Source organism: Bufo gargarizans, chromosome 4 (genome assembly GCF_014858855.1).
Source record: "Bufo gargarizans isolate SCDJY-AF-19 chromosome 4, ASM1485885v1, whole genome shotgun sequence".
Taxonomy (NCBI): Eukaryota; Metazoa; Chordata; class Amphibia; order Anura; family Bufonidae; genus Bufo; species Bufo gargarizans.
Genome location: NC_058083.1, coordinates 512,580,833 through 512,593,321, shown reverse-complemented (window position 1 = coordinate 512,593,321; position 12,489 = coordinate 512,580,833). Strand labels below are relative to the sequence as shown.

General features: G+C 47.3%; 1 protein-coding gene across 1 annotated transcript in view; it reads right to left on the bottom strand.

Annotated features, from left to right (window-relative positions):
• Positions 1-12,489, bottom strand: part of MIA3 (MIA SH3 domain ER export factor 3) — a 59,637-nt gene that overhangs the window by 22,373 nt on the left and 24,775 nt on the right. The window contains exons 8-13 of the mRNA XM_044291292.1: positions 7,564-7,664; positions 7,168-7,330; positions 4,635-4,766; positions 3,112-3,133; positions 1,599-1,687; positions 1,447-1,524 (exon numbers count right to left, since the gene is read on the bottom strand). Coding sequence (XP_044147227.1) covers positions 1,447-1,524; positions 1,599-1,687; positions 3,112-3,133; positions 4,635-4,766; positions 7,168-7,330; positions 7,564-7,664 — 585 coding nt within the window. The remainder of the gene's footprint in view (positions 1-1,446; positions 1,525-1,598; positions 1,688-3,111; positions 3,134-4,634; positions 4,767-7,167; positions 7,331-7,563; positions 7,665-12,489) is intronic.

Below are 12,489 nucleotides of genomic sequence, written 5' to 3'. Positions count from 1 at the left end.
GGACTGTCTAACCTGGTAAACGGGGCTGTTATAGTGGAAAGCAGCCCGATTCAACATGAACAAAAAGTGCAAATATGATTCTGGTAGCCCAAAAATATGTGAGCGCTGCTGCCTTCCCGCTGCTTACCGAGCACAGCGTCGTACATTGTTTAGAGCAGGGGTCAGCAGCCTTCGGCACTCCAGCTGCTGTGAAACTACAAGTCCCAGCATACACACTTGCTTGGCTGGTCTTGTACCTCCCTCAGAAGTGAATGGAGCATGCTGGGAGTTGTGGTTTCAGAACAGCTGGAGTGCCGGAGGTTGCTGATCCCTGGTATAGAGGCTGTGCTTGAGATTGCTCTCGGCCCCACATGACCGAAGAATGTTTAGTCACTGCCCTAGGAAAGGCAGAGAGAAGGCCGCGGCACTCACAGAAGCACCGCTGCCTTCTCAAACAGCTGATCAGTGACGGGAGGGTGTCAGACCCCCACTGATGAGATGCTGGTGACTTTCATTCTTTATGCAAATGAGGGTTCCAATGCACCAAGGGGCGGGGCCAGCACTGGAAAGCTAAGGTGCACTGAGAGGCTAGACCACACCCTTTGGTGCACTGAAGCCCTCAGTTGCATAATGAGGAACACTGGGGCCAATTTTCACAAGACAAGCATAACCAATGCATGGTTCCAGCTCTGCAGCCAGTAAAAACAGCTCATCTCTAGGGATGAGTGAACTTGTATTTTACAAGGTCGGGTTCGGGTTTTATTACAATTCCGCTATGGATTCCGTTACCACGGGCCATAATGGAATTCTATGACGGAATCCATAACGGAATGCCTATAAGAGGCACTCCGTCATAACCGAAGTCTATGGGCAGCATAGAGAGGACTGCATAACGGAAACCAGACAGATCCGTTTTGCAGCCCATAGACTTCTATTATGATGGAATGCCTCTTAAAGGCATTCCGTTATGTATTCAGTCATAGAACTACATTATGGCCCGTGGTAACGGAATCCATAATGGAATTGTAATAAAACCCTAACTTGTAAAAACACAAGTTCGCTCATCCCTACTCATCTGATATTGATGACCTATCCCTGTGATGTCTAACCCCCGGCACTCCAGCTGTGGTAAAACTACAACTCCCAAGATGTACACTTGCTTGGCTGTTTTCAGAACTCCACAGAAATGAATGGAGCATGCTGGGAGTCGTAGTTTCACCACAGCTGGAGTGCCGGAGGTTAGCCATCACTGACTTATCCTAAGGATAGGTCATTACTAGTAAAGTCCTGGAAAAGCTCTTGAATGTTATCATTTAACTCTATAGCTATGCAGAGGATCTGGAGCTCTGTAAAAGAAAAAAAACAAAGCCCTGACCAGAAAGTTACAGGATATAGTATTTAAAATGCAAAGTCATTAATGGCCGGAGATTTCGGGGAAGGTCTGGCCCTGTAAGGAGCTGCTGTTACCTTGAGGGTGGTGACCTCCTGCTGCAGGTGCGTGCTCTTCTGCTGGGTCATGCCCTCAGACTCCTTGGCATCTTTTATCTGTGGAGCAACAATAGTGAATGAACAGCAGCTCACAGCGAAGCTTCTAACCTCAAGCAGTTTCATCAATTTACCTTTTGTTCAAACTCAGATATTTTTTCCAAAGCCTGGCTTTTCTCTTTCATCAGCGCAGCGATCTTCTCAGCAAGCTGCTTCTCGCTCACTGGAAGAAAACGGTTCACAAGTCATGATACCGGAGAGCGAGCAGAAGAAAATTCAAATAAGGCCTCATGCACACGACCGTGTCGTTTTTTGCAAGCCCGCGGATCCGCAAAAAACGGAAGACGCCCGTGTGCCTTCCGCAATTTGCGGAACGGAACGCCCATTGTAGAAATGCCTATTCTTGTCCGCAAAACGGACAAGGATAGGACATGCTATATTTTTTTTTGCGGGGCCGAGGATGCGGACAGCACGCGGAGTGCTGTCCGCATCTTTTGCGGCCCCATTGAAGTGAATAGGTCCGCATCCGAGCCACAAAAAATACGGCTCGGATGCGGACCACAACAATGGTCGTGCACATGAGGCCTAACAATGTGAAAACAGCTTTTCAATATCTTAAGTCTATGTCGAGTTACAATGATTTGATGTTTCAGGCCCAAAGCCTGAGGCTGCACTACTGAGAGATCCTGATGACCTAATGCCCCTTCTCTTTTTATTTCTGTCAAGTGCAGATAAGTGTCACTATCCCAGAAAGTGAGATCTTTCCACGATGACAACACTGCACAGTCACCAAACTCTTTCAGTAGTGCAGGCTTCAAGTCTGTAATTCCAAGCCATCGTATCTCAGCATGAAAAGGCTTTTACTGTTTTAGTCTACACTAAATAGGAGTTTAAATGTTTTCTGGTAGCTATCCATGTTGTATTCAAATAATTGTGATTCTCAACAAAATGCATAAAAAAAAAAGGTTTCCGTTCTGCACAGGTGGCTAAAAGTCACGTAGGTAAGACATTACTTGTAGATAGAACCTGCAACCACATCAAAGACATGGCAGTTACAGCTGTGATAAGGCAGGCGGAAGTGCTGTGGTTATAGGAGGTACCAGAGAAGAAACTGACGACATAGTGACTAGGGATGAAACATCCGAAGTCGATTTGCATAAAACTTTGTTAGAATACTGTACAGAGCGGGAGCTCCGTACAGTATTAGAATGTATTGGCTCCTATGAGCCGAAGTTATTACTTTGCGAAGACTCACGAGACTTCGGGTAATAACTTCAGAAATTAATTTCTACAGTAAAAAACCTGGGGTTCAGTTTCAAGGTCCTTCCTTGAACAGTAGTGACTGGGGAGAGTACGTCGAACCAATAATGTACTTGTTTTTTTCTGAAATTTGATTAAAATAAATTCTACATCCAGAGTGCGGGTAATTTTTGATTCCCCCTTGGTACATATGAGGATCATTTTAATGGATCGATTAAATAAATGGTTGCCAACATGCAGGCCGCCCATGAACCTGCTTAGTCACTGGGACAGGTTTTTTTTTTACTCTGTGCCTTTGCTGACGCAGCATTGTGATACTCGACTACCCAAGGTCAGCAGCACAGAAATACACACAGAAGATATAGACCCAACCAGGAGAAGTGTTACCTTGATACAGTCTGCTCTTCACCTGCAAGAGAATAGATCATACGTTACTATTTCAAGTCCCCTTACACATGCGTCTACAATAGCAGCTTTCAAAGGTCATGATGCGCGGGGGGGGGGGGGGGGGGGGCAGTGAAAGGGAACACGAGGGAAATAAGATTAGCAGCCTGCTAAGAAAAGCCTCCGGCCTAATGCATGAGCTCAGAGATCTCTCCATGGTCAAAAAGGTTAAAGGGGTATTCCCAGCTCAGACAATGGGGGCATGCCCCCATAGTGTGATAGGGGCAGGTCCCACCTCTGGGGCCCACACCCATCTCTACAACGAAGCCTAACACGAGGCTGGCCACCACCAAGCCTTCCTATTTACCCGACTAAATTATCCGAGCGGCGCTCTCGGCTATTTTTGGAATCCCCATAGAAATTAATGGGAGTGCACCGCACTTGTGTAGCCACCGCTTCCATTAATTTCTATGGGGTAGATGGAAATAGCCAAGCCAGCGCTCGGCTATTTTCGGCAGCCCCATAGAAATGAATGGGGGCCATCTGCACATGCGCGGTGCGCCCTCTGGGACTTTGCCTGCTTAGTTTACGAGATAGGTGCGGGTCCCAGAGGTGGGACCTGCACCTATTAGACTATGGGGGCATATCCTAGCAATGTGTTGCCATTGTTTCAGATGAGCCAACCCCTTTATTCCCATCCTGTGGTTATGTCCTAGTTACCTGATAAGAGTAAACCCCCCCCCCCCCCCCCCACACACCTTTAAGACCATCGCCTACTGAAAGAACGGTGGTCCCGTGAAACCTGTCTGATGACTGGAAGAAGTAGCTTCCCCCATTGGTTTTAGTGCCCAGCTCTCTCGATAACTCCCACAGACTTTACCGAAGAAAGTGGCCATCTTGACTTGGGGGTCACAGGACCTCTTTCTCCAGATAAGGGAGGGTTGGGACCCAAGCTGATGTAGCAATTCATGCTGGCTGGGAGTAAAGGAAAGAGCAGAGTGCTTCACCAGACCCTTTTGTTCTGTCATAGAGCGGGGTCCCAAAGATGGCACCTTCTCCCATGGGGCGGATCGCAAAGATGGGACCTGCTCCTATGGGCAGATTGGCATATCCTGTGGATATCTGGTAAGACAGGAATTCCCCTGTAAGTCTATCTTGCTCGGAATAGACAATGTAAATGCCTATTCTTGACCGCAAAGTGCGGACAAGAATAGGACAGGTTATATTTTTTTAACGGGCCCTCGGAACGGAGCCACAGATGCGGACAGCACACGGAGTGCTGTCCGCATCTTTTGCGGCCCAATTGAAGTGAATGGGTCGCATCAAAGCCGCCAAAACGGCGGCTCGGATGCAAACCGAAACAACGGCCGTGTGCATGAGGCCTTAGAAGAAGAGGAAGGAGATGTGAGAACCCGCTGGGAATGTCATCTGATCAACACCAGCCCTGGCTGGGAGTTGTAGTTTCACAACAGATATAGACTGAGAGGAGGGAGACGCTGCTTTAGAGGACAATATGGAGCACTCACCGAAAGACACGTTCTCCAGAAGAAAATCAAGAAAGAGAGCAGTCCCACTAAGAAGGCGATGATGATGGGCTCCCAGTGCATGCCGTAGAAATCTGGGCCTGGTTGGAAATCTTCTGGCAGAGCCGACACCACCTGGAACATAAAGACATCCATTCATGAACATAAATCATAGATTGTAAGCTCTTGCGAGCAGGGCCCTGACTCCTAGTGTTTCAGTTGTATATTAGCCAGTTACTTTTGATTTGTACATGAACCCTATGAATTTGTAAAGCGCTACAGAATATGGTGGCGCTATAGAAAAATATTATTATTATAAATCCATATGGATAGCAACAGAAATGTACAGGGACCCCCAATGCAATTCAGAGCGCGGTTGGCTATCAGAAGTCCTGCTCTCCCCCTGCACTTTGGGGGCCCAGTTATGAAGACAGGAGTGGGTACCAGAGGTGGGACCAGCACCTATCTGATGGTGCCATGAGTGTCCCTGATAGGAATACCCCTTTAACCCTTAAATGACCATGCCATAAAGGGGTCGTCCCAAGTTTTTAAATTCTTCCCCTATACAGAAGATAAGGGATAACTGATTGGTGGGAGTCTGACTGCTGGGATCCCCAATAACAGGGGTCCTGCTCCCCCATCGTGCTGGAGGATTGGGTCGAGCAAGCGCCCTGCTGCTCCATTCATTCTCTATGGCGATCCCATAGAGCTGAATGGAGTGGTGGACACGCATGCACGTCTACTTCTCCTAACAGGGAACGCAGGCCCCATTCTAATGATCAGCAGGGGTACTAGTGGCCAGACCCCCACAGATCAGCCACTTATCCCTTATCCTGTGGATAGGGGATAACATTAAAACTTGGCACAACCCCTGCACGGGTCACAGAGCATGCCCACAACATTCTCCCATAGAAATCAATAAGTCACCTCCAGGCTCCAGGCTCCTATGGCTGCTGTGAGGCAAATATCTGAATGCTGTTAAAGGGTTGTCCGACATTTTGATACTGATAAGCCATCAATATATGAATAGGAGGGGGTCCGAGTCCCGGGACCACCCCCACTGAGCACTGCGACCTCCTCACAGCTTACCAAGCACAGCGCCGTAAATTGTATAGTGGCCGTGCTTGGTATTGCAGTCCTCGTCCATTCATTTCAATGGAACTGAGCCGCCCCAGGCCATGTGAACAATGAATGTGAGATCACTGACCTAGGAAGAGGCCGCGGCGCTCCAGCCTCTTCAAGCAGCTGATCGTCAGGGTCCTGAGAGTTGGACAAAATCTCTGACAACCCCTTTAACAAAGCTGGCCGCCCCCATAATCATGTACGGGAAAAATATATAAGAAATCACAATCAGAAAAGTCATAAAAAGAATATGATTCTAGTTCCAGTAAAATTCAAGGTGACGCAGTCACAGAACTGAGGTGCGGCTTTCCTGCAGCTGTGAAACCACAACTCCCAGCTTGATGGAAGTTGAAGCTTCAAAACAGCTACAGAGCCAAAGTTGGAGGCCATGACTATCTATGACTCCATCAGTCTCTCCTCTGCAAGAAAGTAAAAAAAACTACAGTCACAGTTCCCACAGACTATCTAAAAGTTACGCCACCAGAGCGAAGGTCACCCCCTCCTCACAGGGTAGCGAAACGGTTCTTGTCTGCTCATCCACCTCGGGCCGCGCTACAGTCCACACCTGCAGCGCACAGGTCACGCTCCCCCCCACCGGCTGCACATTGACACAAACTTAAAGGGGTTCTACAGTTTGTTTTAACTGATGATCTATCCTCCAGCAGCACCGCCGCCTTCTCACTGTTTACCGCTGACCCAGTGACATCACGACTAGTATCAACTGGCCTGGGCGCGGGCGGCTAAGCTCTGTTCAGGCCAGTTGATACAAGTCGTGACGTCACTGGGCCTGCGGTAAACAATGAGAAGGCCGTAGAACCCCTTTAAAGTAGACAACCCTCCCCCATTACATCGGTGGCTGCGTTACAAAGTATCAAGAAGTTACAGCAGAAAGAAATAGGACAACCGCCCGGACTGATACATTGTAGCAAACTAGCAGAGAGATGTGTGCAGCTCACAGAGCATTGTCTACATCGGATACAGCTGTATCCACTCCTCGGCCGACAGCAGGACCAGCTATAAATAGGCTTAAAAGGGTTCTCCGGGAGTTAAGAAAATGAAAATATTTAAATATTACTTAATTATAAATATATTACCAAATACCTTTCATTAGTTATAATGTCTCGTTTTGTCCAGGGAGCAATAACTAGGAAAAATAAAATGGCCGCTGTCCTAGGAGTACACACAAAACCTGTCCTAGTCACACAGGAGGACAAGTTAAATCCTGGCGGGGCGTTATATCCTCCGTATGTGGATGCCACGCGGTAGTGACTAGTCAGAGCAATATACATCATTACGCTATTTATTTCTACCAACTTTAATCTCCCCCCCTCGGCTTTGCCACCACCTACTGACACAGGCTGACTGCTAGGAGTGCCGTCCCTTCTACAAGGGGATACGAGATAGATGTACTAACCTGGAGGACTCTGGAGACCAGGAGAGCGTACAAGGTGGGGAGGGTCCCCATGTCTGGCTGCGGGTCCAGTGATGGGGAGAAGGAGGATGCTGTAGGGTCTTCTTGTTCCATCTCATCCATGATAGCATGGGTCAGCAGTACATTCAGGGGACCTGCTGACCGCCTCCAGAGACCAGTATAATGTTATTAATATAGAGAGGGTGGGTCACCCTACGACTCACGGACCCCCCAATCATACCAGCAGCCATGACACACGCACACAGGGCACCCGCCCCAGCTGGTCAGTTCCACGTATTACTACAGGACTGGACAGGGGGCCTCTATGGGGCACTACTGGCGGCCATATTAGCCGACACCTCGCCTCTCATATTGAGCAGATGTCAGAGTTAACGTGACCTCATCTGGTAGCCACTTGCTGTAGAGTTCTGTCTGAGCGACTGCTCTCTGTTATCAGCCATTCTATGGGACAGCACACAGCTCCATAGCACGTATAGAAACTAAACACAGGGAAAAGCACCTATAAGAGCCTCCCCTATGTAATACTGCGTGTAACATGAGGGATGTATGTGCCCCCTACGTCACCGGGAAGAACTCCGATAACAGGAACTAGAATAAGATCCGGTATCTGCAGTAACAGAACACGGATCCTGGTTCTGACCTCACATCAACACAACGGACATCCATCGCCTCTATATTATAGTGTGTGCACCCTGTATAATGTCCAGTCTCCTCTGCCCCCCCCCCCCCGTATATATAAAGTCCAGTCTCCTCTGCCCCCTGTATATATAATGTCCAGTCTCCTCTGCCCCCTGTATATATAATGTCCAGTCTCCTGTGCTCCCTGTATATATAATGTCCAGTCTCCTCTGCCCCATATATATATATATATATATATATATATAATGTCCAGTCTCCTCTCCCCCCCGTATATATAATGTCCAGTCTCCTCTCCCCCCCCGTATATATAATGTCCAGTCTCCTCTCCCCCCCGTATATATAATGTCCAGTCTCTTCTGCCCCCCGTATATATAATGTCCAGTCTCCTCTCTCCCCCCCCGTATATATAATGTCCAGTCTCTTCTGCCCCCTGTATATATAATGTCCAGTCTCCTCTCTGCCCCCTGTATATATGTCCAGTCTCCTCTCCCCCCCGTATATATGTCCAGTCTCCTCTCCCCCCCGTATATATAATGTCCAGTCTCCTCTCCCCCCCGTATATATAATGTCCAGTCTCCTCTCCCCCCCGTATATATAATGTCCAGTCTCCTCTCCCCCCCGTATATATAATGTCCAGTCTCCTCTCCCCCCCGTATATATAATGTCCAGTCTCCTCTCCCCCCCGTATATATAATGTCCAGTCTCCTCTCCCCCCCGTATATATAATGTCCAGTCTCCTCTCCCCCCCGTATATATAATGTCCAGTCTCCTCTGCCCCCTGTATATATAATGTCCAGTCTCCTCTGCCCCCCGTATATATAATGTCCAGTCTCCTCTGCCCCCCGTATATATAACGTCCAGTCTCCTCTGCCCCCTGTATATATAATGTCCAGTCTCCTCTGCCCCCCGTATATAATGTCCAGTCTCCTCTGCCCCCTGTATATATAATGTCCAGTTTCCTCTGCCCCCCGTATATATAATGTCCAGTCTCCTCTGCCCCCTGTATATATAATGTCCAGTCTCCTCTGCCCCCTGTATATATAATGTCCAGTTTCCTCTGCCCCCCGTATATATAATGTCCAGTCTCCTCTGCCCCCCGTATATATAACGTCCAGTCTCCTCTGCCCCCTGTATATATAATGTCCAGTCTCCTCTGCCCCCTGTATATATAATGTCCAGTCTCCTCTGCCCCCTGTATATATAATGTCCAGTCTCCTCTGCCCCCTGTATATATAATGTCCAGTCTCCTCTGCCCCCTGTATATATAATGTCCAGTCTCCTCTGCCCCCTGTATATATAATGTCCAGTCTCCTCTGCCCCCTGTATATATAATGTCCAGTCTCCTCTGCCCCCCGTATATATAATGTCCAGTCTCCTCTGCCCCCCGTATATATAATGTCCAGTCTCCTCTGCCCCCTGTATATATAATGTCCAGTCTCCTCTGCTCCCCGTGCATAACGCTCATCCTCCTCTGCTCCCCGTGTATAACGCTCAGCCTCCTCTCCATAGCGCACACTGCGGTCTCACCTGCCGCTGCCTCAGCTGCTCTGAACTTCGCCTCCTGTCATAACAACACGTCACCACACAGACTCCCGGCAGTTCCCGGATGCGGTGACGTCACTAAGAGGCGACAACGCGGAAGTAGGCCGGCGCAGCAGGGGGCCTATTATAAGTCCACATCATTAACCCTAAGTGCGCCCGGTGCTTGTTCCCTTCTATAACTAGACGACACGTCACTCTATGGTCAGCACCGCGTCGTGTGATGCTGACCGCAGTGCAGGCCGGATCTTGTAGTTCTACGTCAGGGTCAGCTGACCTGCTGTCGTGGGCAGTCTGTGACAGCTGCTGTCACCTGCAGACCTCCGGATATCGCGATATAGATGTGAAGTGGAGGATTTTAGGTGTATAATTGTAAAAAAAAAATAAAAAAAAATGCATTCTTAAAATTAAAACTGATTAAAAAGTAAAAAAGTGTTTTAATCTACAGGTGGAAACGCCTCTCAGGACACCAGAATGGGCCAGCTTGTCCATCTCATTAGTAATTACAAACTGCAGCAGCTGGGAAACTACAACTCAGCATGACCTGGCAGACTGCGGCTGTCGCGGCATGCTGGGAGTTGTAGTTCTGCAGCGGCTGGAGGGCCACAGGTTGGAAATCAGGGATCCACATAGTCTCCAGATCACTTATTTCAGTCACCAAACTCCTTAAAGGGCCTGTCTATTTAACCCATTCCTATATAGGAAGACCCCTTTAATAACTAGATGGACTCATACTTCCATAGTTACGACGCGGGCTACGGTCACAAGGCTGCGTCTGGAGTCAGCAATGAGGGGCGGCGTAACGGGTCATCTACGGGATGTCCTGACCATGTGGTCACATGACGGTCATGTGACTGCATGGCCCCCACCACTGCATCCCTAACACACGGACAGGACGTTAACAGCCATCATTCGCTTCCTTTGGGCAGGGCTCCCACAGGGGCAGGTTTTCTGTTTTCTTTCTTTTTTTTTTTCATTCAAAAACTGCATGAAGGGACACTTTTTTTTTAATGCACCTTGAAAACACAGTAATATGCATGTGTGTGTTGTTTTCTAAAAAAAAAAAGGAAAAAAAACGTGCGGAAAAACTGCAGTGTGGGAACCCAGCCTTAGGACAGGTCCAGATGTGGACATCAAGGTGGAGTAATCCACGGCAAAATCCGCATGGAGCACGTTTTGCTGTGGATTCTAAGACATAAATTAACATGGCTTCGCTTGACCCGTGGAGAGAAGAATACTTACCTCCTCCCTTCCGGCTCTTCAGTCCACCGCTGCAGCCTCAGTGTCCCTACTTGTCACTGTCCCGCAAGCTGCACGTCAATGGTTAATTCCACCCTGCAGCGGCACATGTGACCCCGCCACTCCAGAAATTGGACCCGAGTGTTGAGACTACAGCTGTGGACCAAAGAAGGAGGCAGATACGTAGCCTTTCCTCCGAAAATCCGTGAGGTGGGGTAGGGGGCTGCGAACCTGGACAACCCCTTTAAAATCTAGACCACATTTTAATTCCTGTGCAGACTTTTTCTGCAGCGAATGGGCTGAAATCTCAATCACTTTGCTGCTATCGTAATACGCAGCGGATTTTCCGCTGCATCCCATCAGCGTTAACCGCACCAAGAATGAATTTGTATATTGGAGTGGTCTAGAAAAAACACGTGGCAAAAACCCTCGGCTACAGGAACTGCGACGTGGCCTCCCACTGAAAACAATGGGAGGTGGTTTCAGCACAGATTCGGCCTGGTTTTTGGCACCGAATTCAGGCTAAAACACGGACCCAAAATCCTCCAACTGAACGTACCCTTAAACTGGATTACTGGGGGGATCCAAGACCAGGGTTGTCAGGTGAACATGGCGGCAAAGATATCAACACAACATCTTAGACATTGGAGTGGGGGGGGGGTCCATAGACATACAGCAGCGGACAGGAAGAGAGGGCGGGGGTGCCGGGTGTCAGACCACTGCTGATCCGATCTTGATGATAGGTCATCAATATTAAAAGGCCTGGACAATCCCTTTAATAATGTCCTGGTTTATATAGAAAAAAAAAACTCCCAATGTCCTAGTATATATAGAAAAACTCCCATACAATGTCCTGGTATATATGGAAAAAAACTCCCATATAATGTCCTTGTATATATAGAAAAAAAAACTGCCATACACTGTCCTGGGGTATATAGAAAAACTCCCATACAATGTCCTGGTATATATAGAAAAAAACTCCCATACAATGTCCTGGTATATATATAGAAAAACCTCCCATACAATGTCCTCATATATATAGAAAAACTCCCATACAATGTCCTGGTATATATATAGAAAAACCTCCCATACAATGTCCTCATATATATAGAAAAACTCCCATACAATGTCCTGGTATATATAGAAAAACTGCCATACACTGTCCTGGTATATATAGAAAAACTGCCATACAATGTCCTGGTATATATAGAAAAACTCCCATACAATGTCCTGGTATATATATAGAAAAACCTCCCATACAATGTCCTCATATATATAGAAAAACTCCCATACAATGTCCTCATATATATAGAAAAACTCCCATACAATGTCCTGGTATATATAGAAAAACTGCCATACACTGTCCTGGTATATATAGAAAAACTGCCATACAATGTCCTGGTATATATAGAAAAACTCCCATACAATGTCCTGGTATATATAGAAAAACTGCCATACAATGTCCTGGTATATATAGAAAAAAACTCCCATACAATGTCCTGGTATATATGGAAAAACTGCCATACACTGTCCTGGTATATATAGAAAAACTGCCATACACTGTCCTGGTATATATAGAAAAACTCCCATACAATGTCCTGGTATATATAGAAAAACTGCCATACACTGTCCTGGTATATATAGAAAAACTGCCATACACTGTCCTGGTATATATAGAAAAACTGCCATACACTGTCCTGGTATATATAGAAAAACTCCCATACAATGTCCTGGTATATATAGAAAAACTGCCATACACTGTCCTGGTATATATAGAAAAACTGCCATACACTGTCCTGGTATATATAGAAAAACTGCCATACACTGTCCTGGGATATATAGAAAAACACCCATACAATGTCCTTGTATATATAGAAAAAAACTGCC